At 55.9% G+C, this 24373-nt stretch overlaps 1 protein-coding gene across 4 annotated transcripts; it reads right to left on the bottom strand.

The window, feature by feature from the left end:
- Positions 1–452: 452 nt before the first annotated feature.
- Positions 453–19983, bottom strand: LOC120603796 (uncharacterized). Of its 4 annotated transcripts, XM_039864581.1 has the most exons (6): positions 19874–19980; positions 8103–8247; positions 7246–7448; positions 4686–4995; positions 3644–3761; positions 453–3066 (listed from the first exon to the last, which is right to left on the bottom strand). In XM_039864581.1, the coding sequence occupies exons 1-6, from the start codon at positions 19878–19880 to the stop codon at positions 3049–3051; spliced, it is 801 nt and encodes a 266-aa protein (XP_039720515.1). In that variant the 5' UTR covers positions 19881–19980; the 3' UTR covers positions 453–3048. The 4 variants fall into 4 exon arrangements, 1 of the variants encoding a protein (XP_039720515.1); XR_005653135.1 differs by having other exon boundaries at positions 453–2690; positions 2918–4995; positions 7294–7448; positions 17743–19983; XR_005653134.1 differs by lacking the exons at positions 453–3066; positions 3644–3761; positions 4686–4995 and adding an exon at positions 17743–17895 and having other exon boundaries at positions 6735–7448; positions 18475–19983.
- Between the last annotated feature and the right edge of the window lie 4390 nt (positions 19984–24373).

Genomic DNA, 24373 nt, shown 5'->3' with positions numbered 1-24373 from the left:
CATCTAGTCACAAGTGGCACAGAGAAAAGACACGCCTCAGGACCAGCCTAAGAAGGGCTGCCAGCAATTCCTGGTTCTATGGCTTGTAGCATCAGCAGCCTCCTCTGTTGGCCCAGTCTCCCCCACCAGGGTCTGGGAGATGGCAGTGGACACTGCCATGGAGCTCAGCCAGCTCCTGGGGTCCCTGAGCTGCACCCCAGCCTGGAGCAGTGGTCTCCCCTCCCCCAGGAGCTGTGCCCTGGCTGCCGTGCCCCAGCCATTCACAATCTGGGAGCACTGTTGGGTGCTGAACTTCAGGTGGGGCCACCACCTGCCTGGGCCAGCCCTTCCCTTCCCCTCCTCCCCCTCCCCCAACGCAGTGACTGGCGCCCAAACCATGGGTTCCTTGGAATGCGATTATTTTTCTTCCCAGATAATTCAGGCCAGAAGACTGGGCCAGCCACTTCCGGCCTCGCCATCCTCACTGCCTTTCTGACCCTTTGCTCCACAAACTTGACACTGTGGTCAGAGGCCTAAAGCCAGACCCAGGAGCCCCCTTGCCCTGGCCCCTGATCAGCGCCCAGCTCTGGGAATCTGACTGTAAACACCCGGGACCCTCAGCTGCCCCTTTCCCACAAACTCCAACTGAGAACATGCTGACCCAGCTCCGGCTCCTAGTGAGTACTGCACTCTACAGTTTGTAGAGTGATTCCAAATCACAGCACTCCCTAGAACCCTAGGGACACAGCACCACCCGCACTTCCAGAGTCAGTTATTTGACAGTATTTAATGAGTGTCCTTAGGAAAAATAGCAGTAACGGTGTCAGCGACAGCACCCGTCATGCCCAGGGGCTGGGCCAGCATATCGCATAAAGTCACTCTGGTCACTTTCTCTGTAACTCTTTGAGGGAGAAACTGTTATTATCCCGGGACCTTTTGACAAATGAGGAAATCAAGGCACAAAGAGGTTAGGCAATTGGCCTGACGTCACACAGTAATGGCGGAGCAGGGACTGGGACCATCACCCTAGGGCCCGGGTACCCACCCGCCAACCACTGAGCCCCTCTCTGCCTCTAACATCAAGCAAAGGGGTTTTCAGTTGAGTTTTCCCGACCATCCTCGAACACTTGAGATTGTTGGGATTCGGACCATTGCTAAAATGGCAGGTGCCCTGTACCTGGCCACTACTCTCCTGCCCAAGGCCCAGGCACCCTCCTTTACAGTGGTCCCCAAAGAGCGGCCGACACCACTGGGAATTTGAAGCCCTCTCCTGCCCCGAGTGACTTCAAAACCCTCCGTGTCCCAAGCCCTGCTCTGATTTCAGGCATTTTATGAGCATGAAATCCAAGCCTTGGTCCTTCTGAAGATATCGAGCTCCTTGGGTGAGGGTGGAGGGTGCTTTATGGGGCCACTGGACAGGCCACGGGACAGGGTCGGGGCTTTGAAAGGATCTGAGGCCGGGAAAGTCTAATGCCCCCTTTAGGATCCAGGGCTGTGTCCCAGGAGAGTGGGACCCCTCCCCTTTGCGAGCACCCATGGGCCAGAGTCCTGGTCAGCCTGGGACCGACTTCGTCTCATCTGTTCTCCACCACAGCTTCCGTGAAGCCAGGAGACTCTCCTCCAATTGCAGACGGGGGAACTGAGGCTGGGAGAGGCGCAGCCACTCACCCATCCATCAGCACAGAGCCAGGCTTCTGGTTCTTCCCCCTGCACCCCAACACCGCCCGGTCTCACACCACAGAGAGAGCGGGACTCAGGACAGGCAGCTGGAGACCTCCCCTCCCAGCAGCCTGGGCTCTGGGCTCTAATTGAAGGTGATGACAGTCGCTTGGGTGGACATCCTGAGGATCATCAAGATTTGGGGACAAGCACTGGCCACAGTGTATCTGAAAAGCATCTGTGTATCTGGAGGGTAAAGCTCCCAGAACGTGGGTGTCCAAGTTGGATGTGAACATGGGCTTCTGGGGACAGGGGTGATGTCTACAGAACCTGATTTCCTTGTCATCTCTGCCAGACAACCTCAGTGGCTCCTCACACTCCCCTTCTCCCCGGCTGGGCCACCTCCAGCACCCCCACGCCACAGGCTCCCCAGAGCGCACACCTCGTCCTAGGGAATGAGGGCAGTCACCTCACCACACACGACTGGCCCTGGACGGCCACTGGAGCTGGGCTGCTTGCTCTCCGTTCATTCCTTTGCTCACTCGTTCGTCCAGATGAGCAAAATCTGTATGGTTCCTGCGGCTGCTGTAACATTACCACGCAGTCAGCAGCATAAAACAAGAGAAATGTTCTAGATAATTCCGAAATCAAGGTGTCTATGGGGCCCTGCCCCTCTGAATGCTCCAGGAAAGAACCTTCCTGCCTGTGTCAGCTCCTGGGCTACCTCAGCGGTCCTTGGCTTGTAGACGCTTCGCAGTCTCTACCTCCTTCTTCACGCGGCCGTCTGTGTGTCTCTGTGTCCTCTCCTTCTAAGGACACCAGTCACTCCTATTCAGTATGATCTTCATCTCAAGATCCTTAACTAATGACATCTGCAAAGACTCTATTTCCAAATACAGTCACATTCTGAGCTTCCATACGGACATGAATTTTGGTTGACACTATTCAACTCACTACAAGCACCTACTGTGTGCTCTGGGCCCGGGGGTGGGCAGAGTGGTGAATAAGCCAGGGCGGGCTCTGCTCACATGGAGCTCCAGTTCAGGGATGGGCTGGGGAGAGGCAGAAATGGGTCACTACAGAAACAACACTGCAATAAGTGCCACCAAGAAACATCAGACGTAGGAGGGGACCTGGCCTTTGGCTTGGCCGGGAGCCACATCATCAGCGATGCACCCAACCCACTGCGTCCCCAGGTCTGTTTGGTGGCCTCCAAGGGCTCTTCCTCCCCACCCTTAGTCCCCTTCCACACCTCCTGGGGCTTCAGCTCAGAACTCACCTGCTCCCGGAAGCCTCCCCGAAGCCCGAAGTTGCCCCCTTGGGGTTCCCAGGCATCCTGAGCTTCCTCCCAGTGCCAGTAGGTGGTAGAGTTCTATTTTTTCATACTTGGGAATTCTCATGTCTATTTATTTACACAAAGAATGCTTTCTGTAGAAAAAAATTTTTTTAATTAAAAGCATCGATAGAAAAGTACACTGACTTTCTCCTCTCCCTCAGTCTAGAAATCCCCTGTCTAGAAATTCTCCCTCTTCGGCAGAATCACTGGCACACAGTGGGTGCTCCATAAATGTTTGACTACATGCCTGGCGAGTGGTAGGCCCTGGGACAAGGAGTCATCGACTCCTAGGAACTCACTGGGACACAATCTCTATGCTGCCCAGTCCAGAATGGAGCATACTGTCGGTGCTCCATAAATGCTGGTAGTGGTTGGGGGTTACCTCCCTCAATCTTTGCTACTGTTCATGGTAAGGGGTGTCCCAGGACAGGACCTGGGTGAGGTGGGCCCAGGGGGCTGAGGGGTGGCCACTGGGAGAGGTCTAGGCAGGCTGCCTGGATGTGGGAAATTCCAGCCCACGGCCTTCGGCCTTCCGTTCCCTGCTGCTGCCCAGACATCAGGATCTGGGGGGAGGAGAGGCAGGGCAATGGTCAATCCATTCGCATTTATTGAGCACCTACTGTGTCCCAGGAGCTGCTTCTAAGAGTTGATCGTCTAGAAAATACTTGCCTGAGTCCTCAAAGACACAGACGAGGAGGGTGTAGTCCATGGGCGTGAACCTAAACAACCACCGAGCGGAGCCTGGAGAAAAAGCCATGGTGGCTTCACGCAGTGGAGTACTATGCAGCTGTGAAAAAGAATGGGGCTGCATCCTTAAATGAAAACAGCCAGGTGCCGAAAAGTATATATTTTGATACTATTTGTAAAACAAAACAAAATAGGAAAGAGAATAGGCGTGGATTTGTTTATGGCTTCTCAGTCCCTAGAAAGTATCAGAAGATACCCTTAACCCACAGGGCTGAGAGTCAGAAGCAGCAGAAAGAGGTTTTTTTTTCCCTACAGTTATTATTCTTTATCGATACAAAAGAGTTCAGGCCTACAAACAAAATATAAAGAATAACATCCGCATCACCCAACGCAAGAAAGAAAATACTGTGGAGATTGCTGAGCTCCTGTGAACCCTCCCAGCTAACTTTTCTCCCTGCTCCGAGGAACTGCCAGCTTGAGTCTGCAACTTGCCTTTCCCATGAGTGTTTCTCTTTAGCTCTTCACTTAGCACCCCTGGAATTGTATTGAGTTTTGCAGTTTTTTTCCTGTGCGGATTACCTTTCCCCCCCTCAGAGATGTAGAAAAATAGATTAAAAAGAGGTTTTCTTGCGTTGTCACCCCTCTGGATTGCTCCTGGATCTTTGGTTTCCTGGAAAGGGGCTTCAGCCCTGGCCTGGGCCACTGAAGGACCCCAGGAGAACAGAAGAGCTGGGCTGTGGAGCAGATGAAGACCTGGGCACAAAAGCCGTGGGCAGCTCGCTGGCTTCTGCAGGCCCAGGGCTCGGAGCCAGCAGGCTGGAGCCAGGAGGCCTCCTGGGCCTCCTCACAGCCGCTTTTGATAAAGCCCCTCTGTGCACGGGGTGGGGGGGCCCGGCCGGCTGGAGCCAGCTCACATCTGGAGGCCAGCACAGGCCTGGGGCAGCCGGCGCGGCTGACAGCGGCGCCACCCTGAGCCACACGCCCAGCCCTGGGTAAACACGCCCGCGCCCACCCAGCAGCTCACCTTTCGCCCACAAGGCTGCCTTTCTTCTCGGACCCAGGCCGAGGCCACCACGAACATTCCTCCCGGCACAAGGCAGAACGGGCCTCTGACCTTGAGGCTGGGCAGACATCCGAATGCAGGCGCTGGGCGATGCAGAGGAGGCCGTGGAAAAGCACTTGGTACGTGCCAGGTGCCCAACGACGGCCCCGGGAGTGGGTACATGTGGTTAAGGGAGTGTGTTCTGGAGCTGGAAGACCCGCGTTCGAATTCCAGCTCCGGCCACGTGAACTTGAGCAAGGCGCTCGACCTCTCTGAGCCTCTGTTTCCTCATCTGTAAAATGGGAATAATAAGAGCCGCTCCCCAGCAGTCGATGGGAAGCTTTAAGAAGTCGCCGTGAGTTAACCGTTCAGAAGCGTGCCTGGCCCACAGGTGCCCAGTGTTATGACTGCTCAGGCCCTCACCCAGCAGAGCTGTCCTGTGCTGGGCATGGAGGTTAAGTTGGTGAAAAACGGGGCCCAGCCGTTGAAGATTTGTGTCTTTGCTCAGCTGAGCAGGAAGAGATGATCAGCAGGGGAACCCCAAGAGCAGATGACCCCCACCTGTTCTTCAGCCTGCTCTCCTGGGACGAGGCTACTGCCCTGCCACCTAAGGGACATCCAGGGCCAGGCTGGATGAGAGCAGGTGGTCAGGCAGGCCAGAGCTCTATACCCCTATCCCTGGGGATCACGACCGAGGACCAGCCTGGGAGCAGCAGGCCTGGGTCTTTACCACAATGTGGGCTCTCTGGTTGGTGGGCGGTGGCCAGAGAAGCAGCCAAGGCCTCCCGACTTCCAACCAGGTGCCAAGTGACTGGACCCAGCATACACCAGTGTACACCAGCACGGTGGGGCCTCAGCACGTCCCGCTGCGTCCGTGACACCCCCCACCCATTTCTTCTTTTGCAGGGGCAAAGGGGTAGGGAGCGGGTAGAGACAATGGCACAGGTACCAGTCGTGCCGTGGTGTTGGGGAGACTCGTGAGAGAGGCCGCAGGAAGGGCACGGTGCCTGGCACAAGGGAGAGGTCTGAGCAGATATCAGGGCGGCTTCCTGGAGGAGGCCGCTGTTCTCTACAGTGGGAGGAGAGGCAGGAATCGAAGCAATAGTGGGGAGAGGGAGAACTGAGCCCCTTCTGCACACGTAGCTCCCCCCGCCACAAGCTGTCCCCCCGAGCTGCATCGCTGACTCTCCTGGCAGTTGACAGGGTTTGTACTCCAGCCATCCCCACTTCACAGCTGAAGACACTGAGCCCCAGGGGCGAAAATAATTTGTTCCCTCAAGGAGTAAAAGCCAGAGCCAGATTTTGCACAGCAGAGCCAATAGTGCCTCCCCCACTTCTCCCTTCTTCCCTACCTGGGGTCTTTTCTGCACCCCACTGTGTGCTAGACTCATGGAGAGGAAGCGAACCCAGTGTCAACCCTCAGGAGCCCCCTCCTCACGTCTCTGTCCACCACCGGCCTTGAACCATCCCTTGTTCCTTCTGGGCCTTGGTTTCTCTCCTCCAAGCAATGGGTTCGACCTCTACAGCCCCTTCTGGCCCAGTGTCCCTGACAGAGCAGCTTGGAGGAGCAGCAGCAGGGGCCTCCTTGCCCCAGTGAGGCAGGGTGGGGGTCCTCCACCTGCTGCCACCCCCCCAGTCCCCCGTGAACCTGCTCGCCAGGCTGGAGCCAGCCGCCATCTGGAGCGACGGGCTGTTTATGGAGCCAGGCGGCGGCCCTGGCTCTGACCCGGCCAATCTGGAAGCGATTAGCGGCCCGGGCTGGGGAGCATTTGGAGTTCTCATCAGCCGGTCAGGACCCCCCCCAACCCCCACACCCCACGCCACCCCGTGCCGAGGCCGCTCTGGGGGTCTCCAAGGAGCCCCCTTTCTTGCAGGGCACTCCAGCTCGGATCCGCTCCAAGGCCTTGAGCTCTGAAAACCAGCAGTGGCGAGACTGGGCCACACACAGGCCAGGATGCGGGGGCGGGGTGGGGACTGGGGTGGGCGGAGGAGGGAGATCTGGGGCCTTCCAGAAAGAAATGTCTTACAGAATTGCTTTCTGGTGTGTTTGGTTTTGAATATACCTACAAGTGCATAGGGAAACACCCCCAACACACAACTCAAATAGCACAAGGGTGTATAGTGTGTAGAGTGGCAGCCGCTTTACAGTTTGTCCTGCCCCTTCCTTCTCCCTCCCCTGGATGAGCGCGTATTTCTACCACTACTGCTAATAATCATGTTAGTAATAGTAATAGCAGCAAAGGTTCCTCTAGTATATGCTGGCCAGAGTCCCACATGCTCTACGTGGATCATGGGGCGACGTGATCCTATGAGCGAGTGCCATTATTCTCATCATCTCCGTTCTGTGGGTGGGGAAACTGAGGCACGGAGTGGTGAAGCACCTGCCACATGACAGCGACTGGCAGAGCCAGGATTCAGGCCTAGGTTGCCAGGCTCCCAGGTCTGTGCTCTGAACCCCTGCATCTCCTGCCTCTCTCGGGCCCCAGAACACTCTGCTGTCTGGGCAGATCCTGGCGGATCCGACGAGGCCTTGGAGATGCACCTTTGGGTTGTTTCCATTTGGGGCTGGTGCCAACCATGCTGTGAACACCTTGTGAGATGTCATGCCACATGGGGTTGGGAGGAGGTGGGTGTCCATTCCGAGAAGGGCCTGGCCTGTCACAGGCATGAGCAGTCCAAGGGCCGAGGGCCACTGCCCTACCCATCCTCTGTGCCAGAGTTGTTGCTGACGCTTCATCCAGTCCCCTGGGAGAAGAGAGGACGCCTCATCAGCAGCCACATCCTGGGCCTGTTTCCAGGGAAACCCAGGCCCAGCCCAGCACATCGGAGGATTTTAGCTCCTTGGTCTGCGCTCGGCTTGCCCACCACTCCCCTCTGATGGGTGGACAGGGGACATGCCCACCTCACTCCCAGTCCTTGGCTCAGGCCAGTCCCTCCATCTGGAACACCCTCCCCAGCCTTCATCTCCTCATCCTTCCTGTCCGAGCTTACAGCCTTCCCCAAACCCCCAGACCGGGTTAGGCAGGGCCTCCCTGGTTCCCCTCGCCTGGGGCCCCAGTGAATCTTAGCTTGAATCACACTGTCGTCAGATGGCTGTCTCCCCTGATAGAATGTCAGCTCCAGGAAGGTAGAGATTTTTGCCTGTTTTATTCATTTTGGTATCCCTGGAGCCTAGGGCAGAGTCTAGGGCACAGCAGGTGCATAAGAAATGTGTTGAATGCATACATGCAGGAATGAACGCATGAATGTATGAATGAATGAGTCAGTTGGGGGGGGGCCGCTGAGAGCAGTGGGGTCCAGGCCTAGCCCAGGGGGATGTGAAGGGGGAAACAAAGAAGAGTTTATAAAGTACCTAGTGTGCATCAGGGCTTTCTCACCCCCACAGCCTGCGAGACTCACCATACAGATGAGGAAACGGAGCCCCCTTCATTCATTCTGCAAACCCATCCTGTGAGTCTCCAGGCCTTGGGCTGGGAGCTGGGGTGACAGCAGAGAACAATCCAGGCTGGACCCTGGTTTTTCGGAGCTGATGGGGGAAGCAAACCTAACCGGAAGTGGAATGGAATGAACCAGAATTAGCACCTTGGCATGTGACACTACTCCCAGCCAGCCGCTGATGTGAATCCTGGCACCACCACGATAGCTGTTTAAAAGGTTGTTTTCTTGACATACGCGATGTCTTTCTGACCCTGTTCTGGGTGTTCAGTGACAATGAGCTCACTATGCACCAGGCCCTCAACTAAACACTTTACACAAATGGGCTCATTTAATTCTCACTGGTCCTCAGGAAGAGGGAGGGCTGTCATCATCCTCATCTTACAGGTGAGGAAACCAAGGCCCAGAGACAGTAAGTGACTTGCTCAGAGACACAGAGAGGTAGACCCAAGAAAGTAACATGAAATTATATACAGAGTCATGGATGCCAAATTCTGGATGAAGTTACCTCTGGAGGGAGGGTGGGGGGCGCACAGTGGTCTCTGCCATGTTTTCTTTCTCTTTTGGACGGAAGCTCAGGCACCCGTCCTCAGCTCTTTTTGCAAGTCAGAAATAATCCGTCACAGCAAGTAGCCACGTAGCCACATTACGTAGAGTGACTAACGGACATGGGGCAGGCCTTTGACCCAGCTCTGTCTGACTCGGGGCCCCTCTCGGCACCCCCTCTGCCTCTAGGCCCTCCTGGCTCTCAGTGACGCAGCTGTGGTGGCGTTTGGCAACCCGGGCTGCCCACAGTTACGACAGCCACTGCATCTGCCAGCTGGGGGCGGGGCGAGGGGACGTGGCCGGGACTTGGGCCTGCCTCTACCTCTTCCGGTTGACCCTTCCTCCTGGCAGCCCAGCTGAGATGCCCAGATGCCCTCCGTCCAGCGACACCTTTCCTCACAGTGCTCTGCACCGCCTGACGCCACGACTGCTTGCAGTGACCAGAAAGGGCGAGAATCATGTCTGAGTTCAATCTCTCCCCAGAATGAGCACGCAGCTGGCACTCAGTAAGCATTCGCTGAATGAACGGATGAAAAACTGGATAAATTATTTGCAGCCCCTCCCTCTTTTTCTTCTTTCCATCCTTCCCGTAGATGTTTATTAAGCACCTACCATTGCGCCAGGCACTATACTAGGCGCTGGGGACACACCTGTGAACAAAACAGGACCCTCGCCCTCACAGAACTGAAGTTCTAGAAAGGACGCTGGCCAATAACGCAGTCACCCCAGAAAAGGCAGCGGAAAGGGCCGGGGAGAGGCTCCTGGGCTGTGCACCCCTGTGGCTGAGGGCCGGCCCGCAGGGAGGTGGGGGTGTCTCCTCCAAGACTGGGCATCTCCTGCATGCCAGCTCAGGTGGCAGAGCCTGCGCCCCCTCGGGAGACTCAGAGAGCAGGAGGAGTGAAAAGACACACGTTATAAAAGAGGAAACCCTTGGTCACTGAGCAAGAGTGTCAGAGCCTGACCTTGCCCTCCAGCCCGGAAGCCGCCCTGAGGAAGTGACGCCCGTGCGGTGCCCGGAACACCGAGGGGATCCAAGTGGCCGAGGAAGAATATTCCGGGCAGGGGCACCAGCCCATGCAAAGGCAGGAAGGCTGCCACACCCCTTAGAAGCTGCTGGCTCCCCTTGGGACGCTCCGTCTCTGGCCTTGGTTCTTTCTTTGTGTGCCCGCTCCAGGCGGGGATGCTGGAAGGTTCTCTGGGAGCCTTTTAGGGGCTGGGCATGGCCCGTGATTTAAATCCTGCATCAGGCTGGCTTGTTTCTCTCCATCTTCCCCACTGGGCTGCGAGCCCTATGGGAGCGGGCACAGCACAGTCGTGCACAGTAGGTGCTCAGGGAGTAAATGAGTCAGTGAGTCTCAGCTTCCTCATCTGTGTGGTGGCCACAGGGGAGGGATGAAATGCTCCTTACGCCTTCGCGTTGTCTCCTCTTTCCACCTGCCTGCTGTAGGTCACACTTCTCTGGATGCCCGAGTCCTCAGAAACGACCCTCCCCGGGGGCTCGGGGGAGAAAGAGAAGAGCGGGTGGGTGGAACGTTCTCCAGCATGGAGAAGACAGGAGTGGAAAGGCCGCCGGGCCGGGTGCGAGAGCATGCGCAGGGCAGAAGCCGAGGCCAGCACGCCACCCCCAGGAGGGCGGAGATGCAGGAGATCTGGGTCCTGTTTATGGAGAGCTGTGGGGCCAGCGACCACTCCTCACTCACCCAGCAACCTCAGCTGGGCCCTTGACCGAGCACGGCCTCCCCTCTGAGAAGACCTGCCATGAGTTGAAGGCCTACTGGGTGCCAGTCTCCACCCTCAGTGGTTTACATGTTTAATCACTTCATCGAGTCCTGCCGTCAAGTTAGTTTTCTCTCCACTTTGCAGAAGAGAAAACTGAGCCTCGGAGAGGTAGAGTGACCTGCCCGAGGCCACACGACTGGTGAGTGGCAGGGCTGGGGTTTGAACTCAGGGTCCCTGACACTGTAATGTGCCTTCTTGGCCCTGCATAGCTGCCTCCTACAAAAGGCTGTGGGAGGGGCCTCAGTTCCCCATCTGGAAAATCGCACGGCAGGTCAGTGTCAAAACCTCAATGATGCCATCCCTCGGGGCAGTGGAGTACTGAGTTGGCATTTCCCATTTCACCCTCACGATGACTCCATTCGACAGAGGAGGAAACTGATTCTCAGAAGGGTCAGTGATTGTCCCAGGTCATGACCTCGGGCTCTCCTGAGGGCCTGGGACTTTTTCTGAGTCTGTTCATTGAATAGTAAGAATGGGGACACCCAAGGATGAAGGAACTTGAGGACGGGGTGGGGGAACAGGAGCAGGGACACACAGACAACAGGAGAGCAGGCCAGGAACCCAAAACACTGACTTCTGGCCTCTGCCCTTCATTGCATCCTGGGGGAAGGTGGGGGCCTGGTCCCTTGGTCCAGGTTCTTTCTTGAGAGCAAGGAGGGGCCATGGGAAGTGTCCCCACATCTCCCAACTGAGGTCATGCCCGGGGTCCTGCCCAAACAAACAGGAAATACCAGGCAGCCCCCAACCCCCCACCCCAAGGAGTGAGAAGGCTCCCCTAGGGTTCCAGTGAGTCCAGCGCTAGCCCAGCCTAGGTGGGGATCAGGGCCCTAGCAGGGCCTATAGGACCTGGGGCGAGGCCCCCTCTTGGGGCCTCAGTCTCCCTCTCGGTGGTCACAGGGTTTGGGTCTGCCACCTCCTGGCTGTGTGACCTCAGGCAGGTGGCTATCCGCCTCTGAAGGCCAGTGGGTGAGAGTATACACAGTGTACTCCGTCGACCAAGCCATTAGCACCCCAAACCAGGGCACGATGTGGGAGGCCGGCCTGTGAAAAGGTCCCCAGGGCCCTCTGGGAAGGACATCCTGGCTTCCTTGAACTCAGGACCTCTCCGAGTACCTCGCTACATCTCAGTTCCCTGTCTGTAAAAGAGGCAGAGTCGTGACACAGGCTGGACTGCAGGGACTGAGTGACAGGAGAAAGGATCGGCCGGCCAGTGGCCGTGGGCGGAGGGGGGGTGGGAAATCCAGTGAATGAAGTGGGGGCCTGGAGAACTGCTCCGGTTACTCACTTCTCTTTCCTAGTGAGAAAGGCCAACCAGAACGGGGTAGGATGGGCCCGGTGGACAGGACTGAACCCCATCTCTGGGGAGCTTGCAGAGCACTAACGGGGGGCAGGGTAGGAAAGAGAAACAGGCCTGGGCAGGGGCGAAGGTGGCTCTGTTCCCTCCTCCTGGTCCTTGCAGGCAGGAAGCCGGTGCTCCCAGGTGCCAGGCTTTCTATGCATAGTCCTCAGTGCTCCCCAGACCCCGGCTCCTGATTCCAGGCCGCTCCCCAGACCCCAAATCCTGATTCCAGCCCAGAGCCTCTCAGCCAGCCGTGACTCCATGGCATCTTTGGTGCCCGGCAGCTCCGAGAGGCACAGCAACTTGCCGTAGGTCACACAGCAGAGTCGTCACCACTTCTCTAGGCCCTCTTTAGAGACAGCGGGATCCCAAGTGTAGGTTCCATGCCAGTGAGGGAGGGGCGGGGCACATGAGCCCTAGACCCAGAAGAGACTTGAGAAAACTAAGCACCAGGGAGAGTCCTCTGGCTCTGAGGTGCCGAATGTGCCATGGGCTCCGTACTGGGGCATGTCCTGGGGCAAAGGAACCTGGGAAATGAGTTCACGCTCCCTCATTCCACCTTATGATGGGCACTAAGCTGCTGTCAAGTGTAAGGTAAGGGCACCCAGAGCACAACTCAGTAAACGGGCTGGTCGCTGTCGCTGTTATTGTTAGAGACCTGTTCCTTAATCCCTCTGAGCTTCAATTTCCTCTTCTGTAAAATGAGTGTGATGGTCCACTCCACAGGAAGTCCCACAGAGAGAGGGTTCTAAGAGTTATCCTATGTAAAGCACTTACTATGTGCCTGGATTTTTTTCTTCCACTTCTATTCCAATACCCAGCACAGTGCCTGGCACATAGTAGGAGCTTAATAAGTCTTAGCTACTATATTATTATTATTATTATTATTATTATTATTATTATTATTATTACCCTGCCTCTCCTACTCCCCAGCTGCCTGAGATCTCGGGCAATCCACCAACTTCCCACCTTGCTCACCTCCACTTTCCTCCTTCATAAAATCAGAATAGCAACAGTGCCTGCCTCTGGAGCTGAGTGAGGATCCATTCATGCATTCCACAAATACTTATTAAGCACCTACTGTTTTAGGAACTGGGGATACAGCTGGGAACAAAACAGAAGAGAGAAAAAAAAACACCTGCCCTCACGGAGCTGACACTGTCAGAGGGGAGACAGACGACATAAACTGGTGCTTTACATAGCATGTTGGAAGCTGACGGAGCAGGGAAAGCAGCTGAGCGCAGGCTTTACTAGTTTTATGTGGTGAGGCCAGATCTGAGAGTGATGGGGAGGATGTAGGCGTGGAGGGGAGGGCTGTGGGCCTGTGGATGGGGCGGGGGTTGAGGGGGGGGCTTGTGTGAGGTGGGGGCCTTGGAGGATTCTGAGCAAGAAGGACATGGTCTGACTTAAGTTCCCCTGCTGAGCATGGACTATAGTGGGGCGGGGTGGGAAGCAGGGAGCCCTGGAGAGTGGCACCACCATGGTCCGGAGGAGAGAGGATGCAGCTGGGGAGGAGGGTGGGCAGAGAGGTGGGGAGACATGGTAGGATCCTGGGTCTGTTTTCATCTTTAGATCTTCCTCGGGTGGACTTTTATCCCTGTTTGGCATCTGAGGAAACAGAGCCTCAGAGCTGAAGGGCCCCCCAGGGAGCCAGGCAAGTGCTGCTTTACCAAGGCCTTGGGCTGTGACCAAGGCAAGCTTACCCTCGGCCTGGAAATCCTCGCGTCTGGGGCCTCTCCTAGCCCACACCTGCCCAGAAGGAACAGGTGAGGGGCCCAGGTCTCCCCAACAATCCTTGCCTTTGGCCCCACAGACCTCTACCAATCCCGCTACCTGGGACATGACTTCTTACCAGGATGCCTGAGGATCACTTCCGTTATTATTAGATAAGTAACAAGCTATAATTATACATTACAGAAATAAAATTCCCTGGATGTTGAAGGAGATACTATCATTGGCTCCATTTTAGACTTGAGGACAGAGTCTGGGAGTGGTCTCTGCCTAAGGTCACACAGTAGCAGTACTAGGATTCGAACCCCCAGACCTGAGGTTCCAAGGGCCGAGCTTTGGTCAACAACATAGAATGAAACAGGCTGTCCAGAGGTTCTGGTCAGCCACCCTTTCGAGACAAGTGGTGAAACTGAGGCCTGGACAGGCTCAGGGACCCGCCCCTAGCCACAGAGAGACCCCCAAAGCAAGTCCAAGAAGCCGAGAGGCCCTTTCCCACAATCTGGGGGCTCTGGGCCCTGCAGGAAGTGGCCAGCACTAGGACAGGCCTGCAGCTTTGATCAGCTTTATGAGCCGTGGCTGTTTATGGAGGCCGGGCCCCGCCCCCTGCTACCAGGACTGTGTCTCGTCACCGGCACTTGGGATATTGGCAGTCCCAGGAGAGTCTGCCGGCCAGGGTCTTGGCCCCATTTCCTCCAGCCTGGCCCATGCCCTGCCTCTTGGCCTCCACCCCTGGGAACAGGGTGAGGAGGTCCCCTCAGACCAGATCCCCTTGTGGAGGAGCTTCTTGCTGTTCGTCCACAAATACAGAGCAAGCGGGTCCCACCTCCGGGCCTTCGCCCTGGCCCTGCTGGCCGCCTGATGCCCACACCCCCAGCTCTTGCCATGCTGCTGTTCCATGTCACCTCCAAAGAGGTCTCCCTGACCACCCTGGCTGAAGTAGTCCCCACCCCCGTCATCCTCTAGCACAGCCTTAATTTAATTCTTCCTTGCCTGCATCACTATCTGGAATTTTCTGGCTCATTCTTTTTCCTGTGGATTTTCTGCCTTCTTCCCAGGACAGGGACCCCATCAGTCCCACTCATTCCTGCATCTCCAGAGCCTAGCCTAGTTTTGGCTCACGATAGGTGCCCGATGAATGTTTTTTGGGTGCAAGAATGATAAAATGTCTTGGGGAGTGAGCTATGAGCAGCCCGAGGCCCCAAAGCATTTCTCAGAGTCCCCCACTGCCCCGCCCCTCAAACGTGCCTGAAAAATTCACAGGCACAGACATTGCATGCAGAGGGGTGTTTCAGCCCCATTTTATGGATGAGGAAACTGAGGCTCAGAGAAGCAATGTGACTTGCGCAGGGACCCCAGCCCGAAGGAGCAGAGTTGAGATTCGATCCCAGGTCCCACCGCACCAGACCCCACGGTTTCCGACCCCGTTTTCATCTCCCGCTTACGCCCCTCTCAACTTTCACCTCCTCACCCTCTCAGTCCTCTCTCCCCCCACCCCCTTACCCCAGGCCTGGCTCATGCCTGTGATGGCTCCTGACAAGAAGCAGCTGGGGACAGGTGTCTGACCAGCCAGGCCAGTTCTGGAGCATGTACAGGGGGCTCTCTCCCCACCCCCGGGCAATGCAGAGAGATGACAGTGAACACCTGCTCCCACACCTGCCCCTGCCTCCTCACCCTCATTCAGGCCTTGCAAGTCCCCCAATACCCACAAGGCCACAATGAATGGTTTGTTCTCAGGACCCCTGATGCCTCTCCCCACCCTCTCGGCTCTGTGACCTGGGGCAGGTGCACCCCGCTCTGGCCTGCGGAGGGAGCAGCAGGCAGGAGATTTCCATCCTTCTGTACAGACGCCACTCACAGCAGCCTCCTCACTCACCCCCAACCAGCTGCTGGGGAACCTCAGGGCCCAGGGGCAGGGGGCATGCAGGCACCTGCTGGGGAAGGCTGGCTCCAGTTTTCACAGAATTTGCTAGGCTTCCCAATAACCCTGGAGGCAGTCTGTGGTCATCTCTTATTCTAGCTGAGGCAGTAGAAGCCCAGAGACAGAGAGGGCAGGGCACTTGCCCTAGGTCACACAGCACGTGGGACTGGAACCCAAGCCTGTGTGTTTTTCCTATTCCTCTAACTTGTCTCTCCTCGGGCCGTCCGTGCCACAAGAGCCTGGGCTGAACACTTACTACGCGTTGGGCATTCAACCCCGTCCCAATTCATTCAAAACACTCCGTCAGCACATAGGGATTTGCCACGCACTGTGCGGGGTCTGGGCAAGGAGCAGAACGAGACAGGCGCCCCAGTCCTCCGGGGGCTGACCTTCCAATGGGGAGACAGACAATAAATAAGCAAAGGCAGAAACCAGCGGGATTACTCAGCTGTGATAAGGGTGAAGAGATAGAGGGGACTTTAGAGAGTGAAGTCAGGCTGCGGGCGCTCTGAGGAGGGGACGTCTGAGCCCCGAAGGAGGAGGAGGAGCTGCCTTGTGAAGAGGAAGAGGGGCCTCGATCGGGGGCGGCATCCATGAAAGCAAAGCCCCCACGGTGTGGGCGTGCGTGTGAGGCAGGGCGGGCACTCCCGTTTTGCAAAAATGTATCGAGTGTCTACTGTGTACCAGGCTCTGATCTAGGAGCTAGGGACACAGAACGACTGAGATGACACAGTCACTGCCTTTGTGGGAGTCTAGACTGAGCCCAAGTGCTCTGACTCCCAGGCCGGTAGCCACAGAGCTGCTTCCAGGCTCACCCCCTCCTCCAGGAAGCCTTCCCTAATGATCCTGGCCTGCGAGGACCTGCCTCAGTCTAGGACTCCGTAGGTCGACTCTGACACCAGCCCCCCCGCCACCTACGTGTGCCCAGAGCCACTCCTCTGGAGCTGGCGCCCGTCTCAGGATGGCGGGGAGGGCTTAGGCACTGGCAGGATGTTTTATCCATTAAGGTCCTGGCAGACGCCGGGAGACGGGTGTGGTGGAGGTGGGAATGATGACTTGTGCAGGCGGGACAGTGCCTCCCCTGCTGTCCAGGCCTGGCCGTCCCCAGGGCTGTCCCAGCTCTCTACCCTGGGTGTCCCTCGCCACGCTTGGCCGCGGGGAAACTGGACACAGGGAGTCCCAGGAGTTGTCTAGGCACACAGCACCCTTCCAGCCTCCAGCCTCAGCCCACAGGCAAAGACCGCACACTGGGGCCCTCGGACCAAACCAGATCCACACAGAGACAGTCACTTGGCCTCTACAGGGTTAGAAACAACTAGAATCACCCGTCGATTTCCATCAAAATCCAGGCTTCCCGCTTTCCCGCGGCCCTGGGCCCACTTTCCTGCACAACAGTGAATCCCGCCCTCCACAATCTCCACCAGGCCCCATTGCCCCTCTGCTCATTTAATACCTGCCCGGCATCTGTGGGCACTGGAGTCGTCTGACCTTTATTTAAACCAAGGAAAGAAGAACAAATAGTGGGCTTTCAGGCAGAGATGAGGGGAGGAAGGATTTGGGCTCCCAAAAGCAGCCCCTGGACGCACTGGAATTTGCAATCCCAGCCTGGAAGGGGACATCCCTCTGACCTTTCCAGGCTCAGCCCACCCCAGGGCTGTCTTTCGACCAGGGCCCTCCATGTTAGAACGTGCATAGCCCTGCGCCTCTCCCAGGAGGATGAGTGGGCCTGGCACATGCGTCTTGCAGACGTACGTATATGTGTTTGTGGGCACAGAGGACTCTTAGGGGATGCGAATCTTGGATCTGCCATTCGATGGCTGCATAGCCCTGAGCAAGGGCCTCGCCCTCTCTGGGCCCAGTTTTCTCACCTGTAAAATGAGCCCAGGGCTGGCTCCAAACAGGAGGACGAGTGACTTTAACTATGGAAAGCCAAGTGCTTGGTATCTGTTAACACCTTTGGTCCTCACCCAGGGATGAGGACACCATGGCACAGAGAGGTAAAGCACTTGGCCTAGGGCAGCGATTTATCAATTAAAAAAATTTTCACACCTAACAACAGGAGAAACTGGGCAATCTCTCTACTCCCTATGACCAGCCCCAGTGGGATGTGCTGGGAGGGCAGGACCAGAACCAGCCACCCAGGAACAAAGCCCGGCTCTGCCCATTCTGCCCTTAAATTCCCTGTGCCTCCATTTCCCCATCTGTGCAATGGGGACAGTGACAGTTGTGAGGACAAATGAGACAATTCCAGGCAAGGCTCAAAAAACGGATGAGCCCTCGGTACTTCTTACTGTGTTTGAGGGGGTGTCATCTCCCGCCCCAGAGGCAGCCAGCATTCCCAGCTCCTTCTCCCAGGCTTTCTGGGGTCCCCCGTTGGGCTTCGGCACTTCCCGTGGGCAAGGACCGTGTCTGTCTTGCTCCTCACTGTTCCAACTCAGTAAATGCTGGTGGGATGAATAAACACATGGATGAAAGAATGAAGGAATGAATGAAGCAGTCCCACTGCCCATCACAGCTGGCCTAGCTCAGGAAGACAGCGGGAGGACGTCCGGCAAGATCAGGCCCCACACAGCGAAGGCGAGGCCCAGAATGCCCGGACCCCGCTCAGGTGGTGGGGTTTGCTGCTAAATCTGGCAGGAAGGGCAAAACTATTCTCAGAAATCCTTAAATTGCTCGAAATGCATAGAGGACTTGTCCTGCCACCGGATGTCTTCGACTGCCCCCGTTGGTTACCTGCTTCAACCACACCGGCCTCCTGGCCGTGTTTCGAACCCCCCGGGCTCGTTCCAGCCTCGGGGCCTTCGCACTTGCTGTTACCTCTGCCTGGAATGCTCTTCCTGACCTGCAAATAGTTGCGTGTCTCCCTCCCTTACTTCCTTCAGGTCTCGGCTCAAATGTCACTTTCCCAGGGAGGCCAGTCCTGACCTCAATCCATCCCGCTGCTGGAAGTAGCCCATCCCCCGCCCGGTGCAGCTCTGTCCACGGTTTTTTGCTGCCGCTGTTCTCACAGCTCTCACCCCTACCTGGCGTTGGGCTTCTGTTTCTTGCTAGTCTCCCAGCGCCCTCCTAGGGCGGAGATCTTGCTTTACTCCGCGTCGTAACTCCAGCACCTAAAACACTTCCTGGCACATAGTAGGTGCTTAAAAAAATATCGGTCACATGAATAAATAAACACAATAGCATAGAGAGGGATGGAAGGCCCTAGAACAGACTGGAACACATAATGGAACAGAAATCATACAGCGGAATGGCGCGATACACTATGATGACCCACACGACCCAGCAGAGCCAGGCTGGTACTCGAGGCCTCAACAGAACTGGATGAAACAGCCAAGAACTCCCTCCTAAAACTATAATCCAGACCCGGCAGGCACCACCGGGGGCAAGTGGCTGAGAGCTGCCTTTGGACTGGGGGTCTTCCCACGTCGCCTCCGAGCAGCTCTCCTGGTCTGAGGGTTTTTCCACCCACTCAGTCCTTGTTCCTGTCCAGCCGGACAGGTCAGGGATGGTTTCTGGTCTGGACGCTGGGGTACTGGCTCCTGTCTGGGGTGATTCCTGCTGAGTCACTGGCCATGGCTCTAGATAGGCTCCCATAGGCTTGACCCTGTTAGTGGGGGTGGGGTGGGATGGCCAGAGGGATGAGACAGGAGTCTACGTGGCAAAGGGGGGTGGGGGGGGTGCTGGGCTGGCCACAGGCTGCTTCTCCCACTCACTAGTGGTTTCTGCTTCACCTCTACGCCCAGCCCCCAGCATGGCTCTAGAAAGGCCTAGCCCCCTCCCCACCAGCCACCTCCCTGAACGAGGCCCTGGCTAGCCTGGTGGTTATAAAGGAGAAGGAGGAGAGAAGATTTAGGGTGCCCCCCGCAAGGAGCTCTCCGTGAAGGAAAGCCGGCCAGTGATAAGCTATCCTCTGCCCAACACAGATTTCAGCCTGAACTTGGAAGCCCAGTTCACTTGTGGGGTGGGGTCCTGGTCCAAGACTTGGGCCTCATGTCAAAGCAGTGGCAGGGTGGGGGACCCTGCCTGTCAGCCTAGAGGGCTAGGAGGTCCTGATTCCAATCCCCAGCCCTCACCCTAATCCATTGTTGAGACAGGTCAATTCTGCCCCTAAATCTACCTGGAATCTGATTATGTCCCACCACGTCTGTTACACCTCTGCTCACGACCCCACAGGGGCTCCCACCTCACTCAGAGCAAAAGCCTAATCCTCACCGTGGCCTGCTCGATCTGCTCACCCCATTCCCTCGCTGAACGCAACCTACCTCGCTTACTCTGCTCCAGCCACGCGGGCCTCCTTGCTGCTCCTCGATTAGGCCAGCCGTACTCCTGCCTCAAGGCCTTTACACTTGCTATTCCATCTGCCTGAAACTCTTTTCCCAGATACTCACATGTCCTCCTCCCCCACTTCCTTCAAATCTTTACCTGGCATCACTTCCTGAAAGACACCTTCTTTTAGCCCCCATCTGCTGGGGAGACCACCCGCTCTGGCATCCTGACTTCCCCAGCTGTGCTCGAGTCTTCCTTCCTGATCTTTATCATGACTCGCTGTACCACATACTCGTTGGTGCTTGTCTGTTTCCTTTGGTAGAACAACAGCTCCATGAGGGCAGGAACAGTGTCTGCTTTGTTCATTGTCTTATCCCCCATCCCCAGAGCAAGACCTGGCCCACAGCAGGTACTCAGCATATTCTAGGTAGATGAATGAACGAGTGGATGAGCTAGAAAAATTGGAATGGGGACTAGGAAGGTGCTCGGAGAGAGCCTCTCCAAAGAGGTGACATTTAAGCCGAGGCCAGAGGTTGAGAGCCAGTCCTTTGAAATGTTTTGAGGCAGAAGAAACAGCAAGTGCAAGGGCCCCGAGGTGGGAATCTGATCCACAAACTCAAGAAACGGAAAGAAGGTCACGAAGCTGAGTGTGGCTGGTATGGATATGAGGGGCTGGCGGGAAGGGGTTAGGAAATTTGGGAGATTGAGTTTGCTGCCTGTAACCCAGGAGGTGCAAGGATCCTACTCTGATATCCCAGGAGGCCCTTCCTATCTGACAGATGGTTTTCTGTCTGTCCTGCCAAACAGCGGCCACGACTGGGATCTCAGCTCTCCGCCCACTCCCCACCACACACCGCAGGCTCCCCTCCTCTTCCCCGCCTCCACTCACGTCCCCCTTTCCCGCCTGGTGCTGGCAGCAACGGGAAACTGTGACTCAGGAGTCTGGCTGGCTAGGGGCCTCCCTCCCCCCACGTCCGGGCGGCCAGGCAGGAGCCAGCCTTGGCGGACACCAAGGGCCCTCCCACCTGACGTCCACCAGGGCCCAGGCCAAGGGTGTCCTCCCCTCGGCAGGGCAGAAACTCCCCGTGGATTCTTATTGGGGGCAGCAGTGGGAGTAAGAGCAGCAGCCCCAACCGCGTACAGTGGTTATCCCCACGTTCCAGGGGAGAAAACCGAGGTTCAGAGAGGCTGTTACATTTGCTCAGGTCACACAGCAGAACTGGTACCCTGGGGATGCAGTGCTGGCAGTGGCAGGGCCCAGCTGGCAAGCAGAGTCAAAGCTTTGCCAGTGTAGACAGACCACATGCTTCTCCAGGCACCTCCAAGGTAGGAAGGACCCTGGGCTGCTGCCCTGACCTTGGATCCCAACACCCCACAGCTCTGGAGCTAACTAACCCCCGAGCCACACACACTCACCTAGAAACAACTTGACCAAGAGTCCAGGAAGGAAAATACCCGGTAAACGGGACACAGGGCACTTCCTGGGGTGCCTTTACCCCCTCCCCATTTCCTCCATCAGCAACCTCCCGCCCACCAGCCAGTGACCTCAGCCGGACACTGTCACTTCGTTTTGCAGAACACGAAAGGACATTTTTCCCACCCTTCCCCAAGGAAAACTCACGGTGGTTCAGAGCATGCGCTCCATCCAGATCCTGACCGTCTGGGTTCAAACCCCAGCTCAGCCACTTAGCTGTCCAACTCTGGGCAAGTGTCTTTACATCCCTGAGCCTCAGTTTCCCCATCTGTACAGCAGGGCTTATAATAGTATTGCCTTCCAGGGTTGTTTTGCATGTTGAATGAGTCAGTGCATACAGCAAGCACTCAGTAAATGTTCCCTTGGTTCTCCAACTTAGCAAGCCCGAGTTTGTGCTGAGTTCAGCCTGCATTCAAGTTCATCTGTGAAATTCCCCAGTCATCCCGTCCCTCCCGGTAGAATTACAAGTCCAAGTTAGATTATATTCTCTGGAGCCCACTTAACAAGCCATAGTTATTATTATTTCTGACCTAAAACGCTGTGTGGTTCTGGGGAATTAACGAACCCAGGCTACTTTCTCTTTTGATGAGGTGGTGTCCAAGCACTTCTGGAAAACTGTGTGCTGTTTTCCCATCCGAAACATTCAGCATCAGCATGGACGTGGGACTTCAAGGTGGACGCCACCTTCCCCCCTGGGCCGCCCACCCTTTCCAGCCCTGGGCCCTGTTGCCCCACAAGCCTCTCTGGAGAGATTCTGGGAGTCCTGACTTTCTTCTGCCCCCAGCCCCACCCACACCAAGAGCGTGCGATCTCATGCGATTCTCTCCTTAGCACCGTTTAATGGGGAATTAAAGGCCCAGAGAGGCGAACCAGCTTACCCAAAGTCACACAGCCAGAACGGAGCAAGGGAGATTAGAGTCCAAGCAAGTCTAACAGAGACACTGGCTTTTACCTCTTTCTTCAGCTTCCCCTGCAGATGGCGACTCGAGAGGCTAAGAGTGTACTAAAGACGGCCTCGTTCTCACTCTACCCCTCTTCTATTTCAGCTTGGGTTCGAGGTGGTTTGGAGTCCAACGGACCCAATTTCGTGGCTTCTTACCAATGTGACCTTGGCTCATGAATGCCACTTGCCGAGTCTCAATTTCCTCATCTGCAGAATGGAAGCCATGCAGAGCCTCCCTCATTAGCTCGTGAGAATTCCCCAAGATCACGGACACCTTAAAAAAGTGCTTAGCTGGTAGTTCCTCGATAAATTAAACGTGGAATTGCCATATGACCCAGCAACTCCACTCTGAGGTACACACTCAAAAGAATTGAAAACAGATGTTCGAACAAAAACTCGTACACAAATAGTAGCACTATTCATAATCGACAAAACGTGGGAACAAATGAACACAATGTGGTATATCCATACAATAGACTATGATTCGGCAGTAAAAAGCAATGAGGTCCTGATACGTGGGGGAACATATGAAAGACGCCAGACGCACAAGGCCGCATGCCGCATGATTCCATTAGTATGAAGCGTCCAGAGCAGGCAAACCCATAGAGACAAAAAGTAGGTTAGTGGTTTCCAGAGGCTGGAGGGAAGGGGGGATGGAGAGTGACTGTTTAATGAGAACAGTTTCCTTTTGGAGAGATGGAAATGTTCTGGAACTAGATAGCGGCGATGATTGCACAACTTCGGGAATGTACTAAACGCCACTGAATTGCACGCTTTAAAATGGCTAACATGGTAAAATCCATGTGTAATTCACCACAATAAAAAAAAAAGTGCTTAGCACAGTGTCTGGTGTACAGCAAGGACCCAGTGAAAATTAGCCATGATTATTATCATTATTTTAGGAGAATCTCAGTACTCAGGGCTTGGTTTCCAGAACTGGCTTGTGAGGCTTAAATGGAGTCAAAACTACAACCCGCAGAATGCGGGACCCATTTTCCCTGCCACCCATCAACGGCACCCATGCTCGGGTCCTTGTGGCCCTATTTTCCATGGCAGCTAACTTTGGGTGATCCTGCCTGGTTGACATTGTAATAGTGGGGAAAGGAAACAATACATCCCCATACACCCGATAGAGAGAGATTATGACGCCGCGTACATCGCGTTATGAGAAAGAATGAAACAGGCTAATTTAACCAAGGTCAGCAGAGAAGACTCCGCAGAAGAGGTGAGTTAGGGAGCAGAAGTCTGAACGAAGCGAGAGAGGAGCCAAGAAGATCTCTAGCTGTGATGTGCACAGCCTCGCATCATCCGCCCTCTCCCATCTTAGCGCCACCAGGCTTCCCTCCCTTCACCGAGGTCCAGCCACCCCTTCTCTCACAGCCACTCAGCTTGCTCTGTCGCTAGAGCCTTTGCACTTGCTGTTCACTTTGCTAGGAGCACTTTCCCCATGTCTGTCTTGGACCAGCTGCTTCTCACCAGTTGGGTCTTTTCTCAAATGTCACCTCCTCGGGGAGGCCTTCCTGGACTGCCCTGTCTCAAGGGGCTTCCACAGTCACTCTCCATCACCTCCCCCTGCTTTCTTCCATCCTAGTACCTTTCCTACTTGAAATTATCTTCTTTATGTGTCTTTATCTGACTCCCCTGTTAGACCACCAGCTCCATGAGAGCAAGGCTTTTTGTCTGTCTTGTTTTCTGGTGTATCTCCCCGTGCTCCATGCCTCAAACAGTGCCTGGCACATAGTAGGTACTCAAGAAATATCCGTGGAAGTAAAATTCAAATAAATGAATGAGTGTTGCTTTGTAGAGAGAAGGAGTCTCAGCCCAGAGAGGGGCCAAAACTCCCCCAAGGGCACAGAGGTGGCACAAGGGTGACTCCAGGGGCCCCTCTTGGCCCAGGCCTCACCCAGGGTGTCAGTGAGACTCTGTTTGTTGACAAGGGGCAGGTGTGAAGCCAGGTGAGCTCTGGTGACTACAGCCCCATCCGTCTCCCTCTCTCTTGATGTCCCCTCCATCCACTTGGCTTCCCAGCCCACATTCCGGCTGTGCCAGCCTCCAGCCCTGGGTGACCCACATGGACTGGCCCCAACAAGTGAGAGCTAGGGCAGGGGAAAGTGCTAGGCAGCTGCCAGGCTAGCCCCGTGCTCCTGAAATCGCCACCCAGGAAATGAGCAGGGTTAGAGAGTGCCTACCTCACTGGCCCCACCTGGCACTTGAGGCCCCGGGCAGGTAGACGCACTTC

The sequence above is a fragment of the Pteropus medius genome, unplaced genomic scaffold (genome assembly GCF_902729225.1).
Source record: "Pteropus medius unplaced genomic scaffold, Ma_sr-lr_union100, whole genome shotgun sequence".
Lineage (NCBI taxonomy): Eukaryota > Metazoa > Chordata > Mammalia > Chiroptera > Pteropodidae > Pteropus > Pteropus medius.
The sequence above is the reverse complement of the archived record's forward strand: the minus strand, read 5'-3'. Positions and strand labels throughout refer to the sequence as shown.

Excerpts from the sequence above, each read along its gene's own strand:
- LOC120603796 (XM_039864581.1), bottom strand. Across the intron at positions 7,449-8,102 it reads TCCGTTTCCTCATCTGTATG|GGGACTGGATGAAGCGTCAG; the intron begins GTGAGTCTCGCA and ends CTCTTCTCCCAG. Across the intron at positions 4,996-7,245 it reads CAAATGGAAACAACCCAAAG|ATGAGGAAACAGAGGCTCAG; the intron begins GTGCATCTCCAA and ends CCCATTTTACAG.